Source organism: Diceros bicornis, chromosome 18 (genome assembly GCF_020826845.1).
Source record: "Diceros bicornis minor isolate mBicDic1 chromosome 18, mDicBic1.mat.cur, whole genome shotgun sequence".
In the NCBI taxonomy this organism is placed as follows: Eukaryota; Metazoa; Chordata; class Mammalia; order Perissodactyla; family Rhinocerotidae; genus Diceros; species Diceros bicornis.
The window spans coordinates 15617351-15631749 of record NC_080757.1 but is presented as its reverse complement, the minus strand read 5'-3'; the positions used below and the strand labels follow the sequence as shown (position 1 = coordinate 15631749).

The window sequence follows — 14399 nt, the reverse complement described above, 5'->3', positions numbered from 1 at the left end:
CTGGGCATCACCCTCCCTCATGGGAGAGGTGAAAAGAGGTTATGCGGAACAAGCAGTGATAACAGGATGACGTCACAGGTGTGCCTCAAAGAAGCCCCCAGTGAGTTTGGCTCATAACTGCTCTACAGTGATTTACTCTACCCTGCCAACGCCAGCTGGAGAAGGGATGAAGAAAGCTGACACAGCCTTAAGCCCTGGGCAGGCGTTATAAGATCCTTCTCCCTCCAGTCTCCTGCCAGCCCCTCCTCTCTTTCAACTGCTGATCCTTGCTTGCTTCAGAAGCCAAAGTGTGAACAGCACGTGTCTGGATTTCAAAAACCTGCCCAGCAGTTGGAAATTCCCTGCAGCGTGTCAATTGCTGCATCTGCTGTTGGCACTTGGGGCAAGAGATCACACGGGCATTTTCTGAAATAAGCTTCAAGATGGGAGTATTATATCTGAGGAGGGAACTAAAGAAGCCAGAAAACTCCAATTACAGTAAATAAATTTCTAAATATATGACAATCTGCCTTCTAAAAAGAAAACTGAGACATAACAAGCAAACCAAGCAGCTCTAAGAACAGCAGTAATAAAGAACAAAAGCACAGAGCACCCTGACTAATGGACAGGATTCTGTGGGCCAACAGAGCTCACCCGATATGTCATGTAATGTGGCTGAAACTAGAGAGCACTCTTTTCCAGATCTCTAGCTCATATCCTTTTAGTAAGAAATGGCTTCTATCATTTCAGCTGCAGGCCTCCCTCCCGACTCCCTTTACCTTTCTTCTCCACCCAATAAGTCCTCTAAGCAGTCTATACCTTGAACACCTCTTGGAAAAATTTAAAAATGTGAGCTCAATAACACCATCTGCCTACTAGGCTGTAGGATGGAAAAGGAGCTACTCTTTGAAAGAGCAGCCTACATGCCCTTGCCACTCTAGAAACGGGTGCCCCAGTCACACTGCTCACAGGCATTGCTAAAAGAATGCTCAAGTCTGGCAGTAAAAAGAAAAAAAGAATCACAGCATTTCCTCTAGTAATATGGCAGGCAGACTAGGTACCTAGACCTAATTATCCTGGAAAAAGTATTTTAAAAATCTTTTTAGGGGCCGGCCCGGTGGTGCAAGCGGTTAAGTGCACGCGCTCCGCTGCAGCAGCCCGGGGTTGGCCGGTTCAGATCCCGGGTGCGCACCAACGCACTGCTTGGCAAGCCATGCTGTGGTGGCGTCCCATATAAAGTGGAGAAAGATGGGTACGGATGTTAGCCCAGGGCTGGTCTTCCTTAGCAAAAAAACAGGAGGATTGGCAGATGTTAGCACAGGGCTGATCTCCTCACACACACACACAAAAAATCTTTTTAGAAAGCATTAATGAGCTAGTAAATTGAAAAGGAATCCTCTGGTCAGGGACTGAGTACAGATGGAAAACCAGAGATGTCGGTGTGGAATATAGCCAGCCTTTACCCTAAGAACGTTTGCTACCTGATGAACTTGAGCTTTGGTTTCCAAGCCTTCATTGGTATAGCGAACATAATTGCTCAAGATCTCTGCGATCAAGCTGGGATCCCACAGAGCTACACCCAAAGTATAAGAAATAACCCTCAGCTCCTTGAGAAGATAGCTGGAAAACTGACTATGTAAACCCCCTGGGGCTGACTACAAGAGAAAAAAAATATTGCACTGAAAATATGGACTATACACTAGCCCTCACAGAGGTGTGGCAGCCTGAATTCACATTACCTGGGTGGTCTGAAAACGGTCAAGCAGATATTTTAATTTAGAGTGATTACTTTAGACTGCCCACACCAGGCTGTGGACAAAAGCAAACTCAAACACTTTCCCCATTTTCACCCCAGGTCTCCAAGAATTCCCACTACTGAAATCCCACAGATTATAAGCAGATTACAGAAAAAAATTTAAATTACACAGTTAACAAGGCACATGAGCAACAACCAGCAGACACAAGAGATTAGCAGAAACTCACCTAAAAGAACCCTTTTATCATATAGTCTCCAAAATAACCATGTTTAATATATTTTAAAGAAATAAAAGACAAGCTCACAATATGTTTATGGAAGAAGAAACTATCAAGAACAAGCAGATTTGAAAAAAAAAATACCTGGAAATAAAAATATTTAAGTGAAATAAAAAACTCAGTGGTGCATATTTAGCAGATTAGATATAGCTAAGTAAAGATTCAGTGAACTGAAAGACAGAGCTAAGGAAATTATCTGGAAGGTAGCATAAAAAATGAGAGTCAGAAAAATGAAAAAGAGGATTAAGAGACATTAAAGACAGAGGAAGGTCTAACGTATGTCTAATCAGAGTCACAGAAGGAGAAGAGAAAGCATGGGCAGATGTCATATTTAAAAAAGGAATGCTTAGAGGGCCGGCCCAGTGGTGTAGTGGTTAAGTTCTCATGCTCCACCTCAGCAGCCTAGGGTTCACAGGTTTGGATCCCGGGTGCAGACCTACACACTGCTCATCAAGCCATGCTGTGGTGGCATCCCACAAACAACGTAGAGGACGACTGGCAACAGATGTTAGCTCAGGGCAACTCTTTCACACCAAAAAAAAAAAAAAAAAGAATGCTAAGAATATTCCAAAACTGCTGAAATCAACTCACAGACACATGAAGCCCAAGAAATCTCTAGCAGGAAAAATAAAAAACAAATCTAAACCTAGACAAATCATTAAAACTGCAGAACATCAAAGAGTTAAAAAAAAAAAGGCCTGGAAAGCACCCAGAGAGAGAGAGAGAGATGATGACGATGATGATTATTTTTGGTGATGAAGATTAGCCCTGAGCTAATATCTGTTGCCAATCCTCCTCTTTTTGCTGAGGAAGATTGGTCCTGAGCTAACATCTGTGCCCATCTTCCTCTATTTGATGAGGGACATCTGCCACAGCATGGCTTGACGAGCAGTGCGTAGGTCCATGCCCAGGATCCAAACCTGCATACCCTGGGCTGCCGAAGCGGAGCGTGCGAATCGAACTACTACACCACTGGGCTGTCTCCAGGTTATTTTTAAAAGAGAAATGATTAGACTGATAGCTGACTTTTAATCAGCAACAGTGAAAGCCCAGAGACGGTAAAATATCTTAAATGCAAAGGAAAATAACTATTAACCTAAAGTTCTATTACCAGTGAATACAGATCATTTAGGAATAGGGAAAATAAAGCCTTTTTCAGACAGATAAAAACTGAAAAAGCTGTCATCAGAAGAATTTCACTAAATAAATTCTAAAGAATATACTTCAGGCAGAAAGAAAATGATCCCAGGCAGAGGGTCCGAAATGCAAAAAGGAATGAAAAGAAAGTAGTAAATATACAGATGAGTCTAAACAAACATTTACTGTCAAAATAATAACAATGAAAACAAATAAAAAATAAAAACAATAATTTGTCTTATAGGGTTTTTTTTTTTTTTAAAGATTTTATTTATTTATTTTTTCCCCCCAAAGCCCTAGTAGATAGTTGTATGTCACAGTTGCACATCCATCTAGTTGCTGTATGTGGGACGTGGCCTCAGCGTGGCCGGAGAAGCAGTGTGTGGGTGTGCGCCCGGGATGCGAACCCAGGCCACCAGCAGCAGAGCGCACGCACTTAACCACTAAGCCACGGGGCCGGCCCGTCTTACAGGGTTTAAAAGGAAAAAAGAATAAAATACATGACAACAGTCGCATATAAATTGGGAAGATAAACTGGAAAGAGAATGAATAGAATTTAAGTGTTCCATGGTCCCTGTATTATTTAGAAGGAGAGTGAAAATGCTGAATAACTTTTGACTTTTGGCATGCTTTAATTCCTACGGTAACCACAAAAGGAAACCAGTGGAGAGAGGGGGAGAAGGAATGGAAAAAAAATTCCAAAAGAAAGAAAGGAGAAAAAAGGAAACAAAATAGGTAGGAGAATGGGAAGGCATTGGGAGAAAATATTTGCAAAATATATATTTGATAAAGGGTTTATATTCAGACTATATAAAAAAACTCTTAATAATAAAAACAACTTGATTTTAAAAATGGGCACAAGACTTTAAACAGACACTTACCAAAGAAGATATGCAAATGGCAAATAAGCACATGAAAAGTCACTCATCATTCTTAGTCATTGGGGAAACACAAATTAAAACCAAAATGAAATAGTGCTGCACATCCACTAGAACAGCTAAAGTAAAAAGACTGACGACACCAAATGTTATTAGCAAGGATGCGAAGAAACTGGAACTCTCACAACTGTTGGAGGAAATGTAAAATGGTTCAACCACTTTGCAAAACAGTTTACCAGTTTCTTATAAAGTTAAACATACACTTACCGTATGACCCAGGAAATCCAATCCTAGGTATTTACCCAACAGAGACGAAAATATGTTCATATTCGAACAGACTTACATACAAATGTGCATAGCAGTTTTATTCATAATAGCCCCAAAAGAGAAACAACCCAAATGTTCATCAACACGTAACTAGATAAACAAAACTGCAGTATATCCATACAACAGAATCCTATTCAGCAATACAAAGGAATGAAACACTGACACGTGTAACAACATGAATAACCCTCAGAACATTACCACTGACAGCCGGCCCCGTGGCTTAGCGGTTAAGTGTGCGCACTCCGCTGCTGGCGACCCGGGTTCGGATCCCAGGTGTGCACCGACGCGCCGCTTCTCTGGCCATGCTGAGGCCGCGTCCCGCATACAGCAACTAGAAGGATGTGCAGCTATAACATACAACTATCTACTGGGGCTTTGGGGGGAAAATAAATAAATAAATAAAATCTTAAAAAAGAAAAAAAAAAAAAGAACATTACCACTGAGCAAAAGAAGCCAGATACTAAAGGGTACACACTGTATGATTCCATTTATGTGAAAGTCTAGAAAAGACACATCCAATGTATGGTGACAGAAAGTGGATCAGTAGTTTCCTGGGGTGAGGGGCAGGGATGGAGATCAACTGGCATGGGTACAAAGAGAACTTTTTGAGATGATGAAAATGTTCTATATCTTGATTGTGATGATGATTAGTTACTTGGGTATATAAATTGGTCAAACTCATTGAAATGCACACTTAAAATGGGTGCACTTTATTTTATGTAAACTTTACCTCAATAAAACTGATTTTTAAAAAATAAGATGAAATCTATAAATCCAAATATACCAATAATTACAGCAACTGTCAACAGACTCAATGCTCATAACAGTCCCAAAGAGAAAATAACTCAAATGTCCATAAACAGAAGAATGGATAAACTGCAATAAACGAATAAAATGAGTATTATACCAATGAAAATGAATGAACTACAACTACACACATCAACATGGACAGAACTCACAAACATTACATGGAACAAAATAAGCCAGAGAGAAAAGAATATAAATAATATGATCAGCAGGATTCCATTTATATGCAAGCAAAACCAAACTATTTTGTTTAGGGGTATATACTTAGATGATACCACTATAAAGAAAAGCAAAGGAATGCAGTCCACAGGTCAGGATGATAATTACTTGTAAGGGTGAAGGGGAGCTACAATGGGGATGAAACACACAGGGAGCTTCTGAGGTACTGACAATATTCTATTTCTTAACCTGGCTGGTGGTTACACGTGTATTCACTTTATCGGTCTTTCAAGGGTTTACACTCTCATACTCTTTTCCGTGTAAATGATACATCCACCTTCCCCCCAGTCCAAAATAAAAAGAATCACAGGCTCATCTGTGGTAAGAAGGGCATGTGAAAAGCGCCCCCCCCATTTTTTAAACCAAGAGGGATACTAGAAATGATGGTGAAAATAAGAAATAACGTTCCTAAAAAATCCTTTTTTTTAAAGAGACACTACATATCCTAAAGCAAGAGAAAGACTGAACACTTCTTTTACCAATTGGTCATGAACAATGCTTTCCATGGTGAGAGGGAGATTCCCCCTCACCTGTGACAACAGTAAATACGGACCCCAGACAACCTTGATTTGCCCAAACCATATCCTTCTGCCAGCTTATTACCTCTGGCCCCACTTGAGCCTCAAGCAAGTTGGGAGAATTCTGATTCCCCCAACTCCCTCATTTCTACTTCTGTTCCTCGTCTAATCTCAAATCAGATTTAAGGATCATTTTCTTCAGCAAAGAACTGCAGCTGCTCAGATTTGCCGGGGGCGGGGCACGGGACGACACAGGACAGGGAGAATTGCTTGCATTGTTTAGCTGTCTCAATTAAGTCCAGAGAAGTTTTTGTGTCTTCTGACACAGAAGGCTGGACACTTGAGACCTGGGTGCAATTTACTAGCTGTGCAACCTTGCTTAAGTTACTTAACCTTTCTGATATTGATTCTCATCATCTATAAAATAGGACACAAAATATCTGTCCCACCCGTTTCAGACGGCTGACAGGAGAAATCAAATAAGAATACATGTGTAGCAACTATAAAATGTCATCAGGTATTATCACAGTGTTGTCCTGTTGTTGTCATTATTGGCCACTGCCTCTCAAAGCTACAATTCTTCCCCAGACTAATATTTAGGTGGTTAGGGTCCAAAGTGCAACTTACTCCCCCTACCCCTCATCACCAGAACACATCTTCTTCCCCTGTATATTCAACAAACAGTACATATCTGGCCTGAGACCCCTGTAATCTACACATTTATAATTTTACTCCTCAGGAAAAGCTTAAAGAGAGCTTGGAAAAGGCAGCTGAGAGTCCTGCTGCCAACATTCCCCCCAGTAATGTCTCCCTTTCAGTGTAAGTCCATCCTGGAGCAAAAAAATCAAATTGAGAAGCCAATAAAATGGCAACAGAGACGAGGCATTGAGCCCACGTTAACTACTGGGCAACGATGGGATACTGCACTTCTGCACTCCACACCAAGGCAGCCATGGACACCAAACCACACTGTCACCTTGGGCAAAAACAGAAATCATTTATGCAACCAACATGATAAGAGGCTTAACTTTATTCATATGACTGAATTTCTCATTTGTTTAGCTTTTCATAGTTACTTCTCCTCCCCCAGCATTAAGTAACAGATTCATTCTGAAAACAACAAGGACCCTCGAATTCAGAGTCAGGAAAACAGGAAGGTCCCTTGACACATTCACTTCTTTAACTTTTTCTTCTTTTCCAGGGAATTCTGAGGGAAGAAGTCTATGCTAAGCAGCCTGTTGATAGTTATATCTCCCCAGAGGGCATAGCTGAAGGATGCATCCTCCTCCAGCCTGCCTTCTAAAGCCCAGCCTCTTCCGACTGTGAATCTATTTCTCACAAAATTTGTTGGCCAGGCTGGCTCTTTCTTTGTTAACTTACCCTTTCTTCTTTGTTAACTTACTCTAAACAGAGCAGTCCTGAAAATGAAGGTCAGGCAGTGCTGACTACCTGTAGAAATCTACCCACAGATCCTTAAGGAGAAAAAGCCCAAGGGCTTCTACCACCAGAGATATACAAGGAGGAATGAGAGGGACAGTTTACACAGCTAAACTCAACCCTAACCCCTTATGAAAGGTGGATTTCCTGTACAACTGTTCTGACAAGCAGAGGATTAGGCATTTCATACATTTTGCTTGGGTAAGAGACTCAGACAGAAGTGAACTGCCACAGAGGAGCAAACTGCTTTACTGAAGGTCTCTAAGGTGATTGTATGCTGGAAGACAAAGAAATTTTGGTTGTGAATCGAACTTCTCAATGAGAGTCAACCTGCATACACAACAATGGCATGAAGGAGTGAGGTCCCCATCTCAAGCATCCCACACATCTGGGTTGAGCTCTACTGGTCCCATATAGACAGCTGTGATTCTCTCTCTCTCTGGAGGCGTACACGCGGCACTGTCTCTACCCCCTGCAGTTCAGGATTACTAACAAACCATAAAAGCAAGCATAAATGATAGTGAAAGGAATGCCAGTCTGGCCCTACCTCAATCCCAGCCCCTAAATGTTCCCTAAGAGCAGGGAGCACCACCGGCACACACAAGAAGTGTCTCTTGGGTGCCCTCTTGCTGCCACCAGGGCTTTTCTGCAAGGCTGAAATGGAGACCTACTCTGACTGTGAACTGGTAAAGGAGGAAAAGGAGGAGGAAAAGGGGGCCAGGGCACAGAAAAGGGAAGTTATTCCAGTGGTGGCCAATGAATAACATCCAATGATTTATAGGAAGTATAATCCAATAACACAGTAAAATAAAACAGTGTGTGCCTGAGATGGTTTTGATTCCAGGAATTATAAAACATTTTTTAAAAAGAGAGCAAGAGGGGGAGCAAAAAAGGGAAAGGAAAAAAAAAAAAAAAAGCTAGATTGGAGCAAATTGGGCACAGATGGGGGATGCAAAGGGGTTTCAGTGATGCCCTACCACAAATGTTGCTTCAATTATTCCTCTTCAAGAAACGAGAGTTTTATTTCCTTAAATTACAGAATTTTCAAAAAATTAAAATTCTTGGAGTGCTTGTGGTTTACATCAACGGTTCACCCTCCAGCATCACGTCAGCCAATCAGATGGCTACTGAAGTGTTAAATGCTGAGGCATGCGGAGAAGGCCCCATTTCTCCCTTCAGCCTCGGGAATGCCGTAGAGAGATTACCAACTGTGACATCACTCTGGGAACCACCTATCTCACCACCACCCGTCACTTGCCAAAGGACAATTCTGGACACAGGCCAGGTAAGGAACACACTGTTTAATGCGAGCTGGCTTGCCCAGAACTGTGGCCTTCTTCATCCATGCATTCAATACTACTTACTGAGTGCCTAATAACTACCAGGTTAAGGGCCCCCAAACATCTCTTAAATTTATCTGTCTCCAGCCACTTCAGCATAGAGTATTAGGATTCTAAACTCTCTGTAGTCCCACTGAAGTAGGATTTTTGCATAGAGCCCACATGAGAGGAGATAAAGGTCTCCCTACTAATAGCCCTGAACCCATGAGTTTTAAGATCACTGCCGAGACCTGCAAGTTTAGTTGGTTAAATGATGTGGCATAACTCTACTTATTTTCCCCTGTGGGAAGGGGGGCAAATCTGACCTCTCAATCTCTGCTCCCTGAGCTCCAGGGAAAACTATAACCCAGGAAAAGGGAGAAGATGCCTTTCCCTCATCACCATCTAAGTTTTTCCCCTCCATTTCGCCTTGTGAGGTGTCCAAAGCTTTTAAACAGTTCTATGTCTCTCTTGACCACAAGGAAAGTACATATGAAAAGTAATCACATTAAAGTGTTAGTATCATTTCCACCCGTGGACTCTTAGTGTTTTGAAAAGAGCACAGTTATACAAGGGTAGCACTGAACGCAAAAAAAATGAATTAGAGGCATCAGCAAAGGACATACTTTTTGGTAAAGACATCCCTGTTGCTCTCCAAATCATACTCCTTAGATACCACATCTACAGGAAAGGCCTAGGCACAGACTGAAAAGATCTCAACTGCCTTGGGGGCCACAGATCACCTCTGCTTCAGGCTGAACCGTTCCTCCTCCAGAGTCCAGAAACTGACAAACGCTAACACCCACCCAAAACGACACGACCAAGAAGGAATGGAAAGAAAAATGATGGCCCAGATGTTCTGTAACTTGCAGTGACTGCCAAATCACCAAAGACCCCAAGCACCTGGGAGGGCCAGGCAGCATCAGGCTCTTGCTTCCTGGTTTCAGACAGCCAGGGTCCCTCAGCTGGGTGGCGACTCTGACAGCAACCAGACTGGCCTGGAGAGAAGCCTTTAGAAGGGCATCGGCTGACGGGACTTGGGGGCTGAACACTCAGGGCTGATTTATCACTTCCTTACTCATAAAAATGTGATTCAAACTGCTGCTGATTAGTGAAGGATTTAAATCTTTACCCTCTCCCCAACCCCCTTCCCTCTCCACCCCCGGCACAGATGCTGCTACTCAGCCACAACACCCCCTTCTTGCCACTGTCCGTGCAAGCACAGCACAGGGGCCGAGAGAAGATGACTCATGTGCTGGGAAATGGAAAAGTGCATCTTCCCACCAACCAGCCCCGCTGAGTGCTCTGCTCACCCCTCTCCCAATGGCAGCCCACACAGTGGGGTCTGGACGGCCGCCTCAGCTGCACACCGGGTACTTGGCAGCACGTCCACAGAGCTCTCTGTCCTAGTTGAGTGTTACATCCTGTGGCCCAGGCTGTTTTTTCCTGAAACACCCTTGGAGCTTTTGACCATCTCAACTCATACTCCTCTTGGCCCCAGCTGCCTCATGGAGGTAAGCATCAGGACAAGGACAGAAAGGAGCAGTAGGGTCTCAAGCACAGGCTTTGACATGTCCTTCCTGGCAAGCGGGTCTTCATTATGACCAACCATGGAAACGAATCCTAGAAAAAGTATCCTGGCTCCAATGGGGGAACCACCTATTTCCTTCTTTCTCTGTTCTCACCATCTCACCTTCCTTTCACCTGTGTTTTCTTAACTTTTATTTAACAACAGCTACAAGAAAAGGACTCACTGGTGGCCTATGAAAAGGCCAAGGTATTCCTTTCCATGGAGCAGAAGCTGCTGACAACAGATGCTTCACAGGCAAGAACTGCAGGTCCTTTGCATTCACACCTCCTGAGACCACAGGTCACTTGATGCTGGAACAATACCTTGGCAGAGGCTGCAGCTCTGTGACAGGCAGCTCACTCAACTGTGTGCATTGTTGTTAGAGGCAGGCAGGAAAATGAATAGGAGGGCACCTCAGGAGGCCCCATTTCCTGAGTCCGCTGAGCTTCCCCCTTGGTAGCAAAACCAGCAGAGTAATGATGAAGGAATCAATCTCCCTTCCCTTTGGACTTCACAGCCTCACCATGACAGCACTTCACAAACCTTATTTCCTCCTTCCTGGAAATCATCACTGCCCCTCAGGACTCCTTGCTTCCTCAGAGCTGTTCTCAGGAATAACTAGCCAAGTTCAAAATGGCACCTAAGCCTCTGCATCTCACCTTCTGCTGGGAATTCTAAATGCTGTAGCAGGCAACATGAGAGGAGAAAACCCTCTAGGATTCAGATGTGATTGAAAACCCAGGCAGACTAGCAGAGGACCCTGCAGAGTCCCAGAAGGAGCCAAGTTTCAAGGGAAAGCGTGACATACTCACTCATCAAGGGAGGAATGTCCCCCAGCCACCAGCAAGCTGAGGCATAACCCCCAAATACAAATGGGAAGGGAAATAAACCAACTTCAGAGTGAGAGAAAGCACTAAGAAAAGGTGCAACAAGGGAACTAGCGACACTCTGTCCAGAAATGCCAGGTCTATTTTACAACAGTGTCTCTTTGGGGTAATTCCCACTTCTTGGCATTTCAGATAATAGCCTTCCAGCCCTGAGACCAAACACTCTCCGTCAATGCTCCGAAATGATTCTTTGGCAGCATGGACCAAATCGTCCTTGCAAATAAACACACAAAATAATGTCACCTCCATGCTACATATTTCCATCAAGTCAAACCACATCATCCTTACCTAACTGGGGTGCAGGGAAGGGAAGAGATCTTCAACTGTGACCTGGTCATCAGAACATTTAAAAATCCTGCCAATCAGCCCCTCCTCCACCCCCACCCTTGCACCAAAAATCGCCGGTGTTCAGAAAAGCATTTCAGAATGCACACTGCTATATTAGACAAATTCTGGGCCTGGTGATTTTTGTGCTTCCAGATTTGAGTCACCAAAGCTCATCAATTCTCTGTTCTTACTCCCTGGCAGGCTCCCACAAGGGATATCCCATAGGGAACTAGACTTTTCCATATTGAACAAACAGGGTACATGAGTCCAGAAACAGCTATTCCCAATCCCTGCCAAGCGTATGGTCTCTGCAATGAAACATTTCAGCAATGCTTCTCCCCTGGGAGAGGCTCTAGGTCTACAGCCTCCAAGAGGCCTTCCTGCTGCCTTTAGCATGGCCAGATGTGCAACAGCATCTCTGGGTTTGCAAATTAAGCTCTATACCCATGATTCCTTCCTTCCATCCCACCCAAGCATACAGAGAGTCATACAGATTTCAAAGAGTAAATTAAAGGTCTGAGAGGCAATGGCGGGGAAGGTTGTATGTGTGTGTTATGGGTGGGGTGCAGTGGTATGATAACATAGGAAAGAAACTAGATTAATCTTTATCTCATAGATAAAGAAACTAGATGTTCCTTACCTTTCAACTGGGAGTTGTGTACAGCAAACATGTTGATGGTCATAAGCTGCAGCATGCGGGTACTTCCAATAGGAGAGGGACTATGCTGCAGCAGCACCTGGAACTCCTTGAGGACTTTCTCAGCCACTGCAGGGAACGTCTCCATCCTACAAATACAGCCAGTCCATCAGTGAGGCACATCCCCAAGAGCACTTGGTGCACAGGCGTGCGCGCACGCACAGACACACACATACACATACTCTCCCTCCCTCCCTCTCTCTCTCTCCTTCTCTATTTCTCTCTCTCAGAAAGCAGATAACTGATGCCTAGGACATTTCTTTGCTACTTTCACAAAGCTTCCTGATATCCTAAGGTTGTGAACAAATTTAAGAGAAAGAAGTGTTCAAAGTTCAGAGATGGAAACAATTCAATTTTTGGATAAATCGCTATGAGTTATTATGCTTTGGTATGCTATTTCCTAACCCCTGGCAATAACTGGATTCAAGTTGAAATCAAAATTTCTCTCTGAAAGAGTCGGTTTTTCTAAACAGCGAACAAATTTCCCTTAAGCTCTAAGACCTACATATTCCCCAAACTCTCTGGTATGAAAACTGTATTCTATAAAAAGAGGTTCATGAATCTAAAGATTCTTTACTCAAGGCTTTACTTCGGGAAACCAGACATAGTTCTGCTGCTGTCTTCTTAGAGTCTATCACACTAATTGCTCCACCTAAGGATCCCAAATTTCCCCTTGAAGAATCCCTAGACTTAGGGCCGTAATCATCTGTTTCAGTCTTTCCTGTGTTGCTGTCCTGCTCCCTCTCACAAGCCTCTGCACATCAGGGTCTGTATGTTTTCAGGTCAGCGGAAATATAATACCCTGGTCAAGTGCCACTCCCAATACAGGAAGAGCCTGTCATGTAGGGAGGTAGAAATCCAGCCAGTGACCTAGGGCTCCTAAAGAGAGGTCATTCAAACCACTGCTTGCCAAATGCAGCCACTAGATCCCAAACAGTGGTGCATGCCTGGAGCTCCTCTGGCAACAGGAACTAACCACAGCTGAAGTCCTCAGAAATAAAAAGAAAATTCAGACTTGGTGTTAGAGAGAGAAACCAGGCACATGGGCCTTAGGGCCACGCTGAACAATTCGTGGTCAGCAAAGTATCTTTTATCCATCCCCCCCAAACAAACAAACTGCTTGTGGTACACTAGGTGGTGGGGTGAGGAACGGCTCCAGGCCAGATTAATAAATCGCTTCTGGAAAGCCACAGGGAAGGGAATCCTCAAAAGATACAAAGCTGTTTCAAGTCCTAGAAAAAGGTGCTTCTAGTTTCACCTGAACCTTGGCCCTTTCCCTGGTAAACAGTACCTTTCCCACATTAGAAAACTCCAGAGCTTTCTGGCATCTTGGTAATCTTGCCCTTGGATGGCAACTCCTATTATTGGACTTCTGTGACCATGCCACAGCTATGGGTCAATTACAGTTTATATTCCAGTTCCTTTCTCTGCTGAGCTGTCCTCATTTTCATTGGCACAAAACATGCCATGCATTTGCTTTTTTCCTCCACATGCCATTTCAAGTGCCCCCTCTAAAAAAAACAAAAAATTACAAAAAAAAAACCCAAAAAACCCTTTTTTTTTTTTCCTCTAAAAAGTTTCAGAACCATTAAAACCCTTGGTAGGTTTGGAATGGCAGAGTGATATGTTTGGGGCTGGACTGGATCCATTTTTCCCCGTGGGCTATAACAAAGGTTTCATTTTAAATCCTGACACTGTGCAGCACTCTTTCTGGTCGGAGGTGGGGAGGGGGGCTAGCACTTCTCATTACAAGAACAGCAGAGTTCACTCTGCTTGAAAAGCAGCTACACTGGGCAAGTTTCAGAGCCATGTGTCTCCGTGTTGAAAGGCGGTAGAGAGCCAGCACAGAACGACATGACAGAAGTGTCACGTGGGACAGTCTTGCTTCAAAGCTGTGTCTGAGGAAGCCTCTTCCCCAGGATAGGAATTGAAACAGACCCATTAACACTCCCTAGGTCAGACTGAAGTCTCAAATGAGCACAAGGCCAAATGTCCACATCTTTTTTTGAAAAAGTTTTAAAAAGAATTCTCCCTTTGCCTTTCAAATAGTTCAAGATGATTAAAACAAAAGAAAAAAATCAAATGCATAAGGATATAAGTTAGAGTAACTTCAATCCCGAGATATGAGGCAAGATGGATCTACTCAGACAAAATCAGCTTTGCTGGGCAATAACGGAGGGATGCACAGATAAAAGATTCTTCCTCAGAGCTCAATAACTGGGTTTCTGGTTCCCAATTTTGTACCTAAAATGCTGATTTTGGC

At 43.4% G+C, this 14399-nt stretch overlaps 1 protein-coding gene across 4 annotated transcripts in view; it reads right to left on the bottom strand.

Moving 5' to 3' along the window:
• Positions 1–14399, bottom strand: part of SMG6 (SMG6 nonsense mediated mRNA decay factor) — a 205440-nt gene that overhangs the window by 138836 nt on the left and 52205 nt on the right. For all 4 annotated transcript variants that reach the window (XM_058560085.1, XM_058560086.1, XM_058560084.1 and 1 more), the window contains one exon: positions 12080–12225. In XM_058560085.1, coding sequence (XP_058416068.1) covers positions 12080–12225 — 146 coding nt within the window. The remainder of the gene's footprint in view (positions 1–12079; positions 12226–14399) is intronic.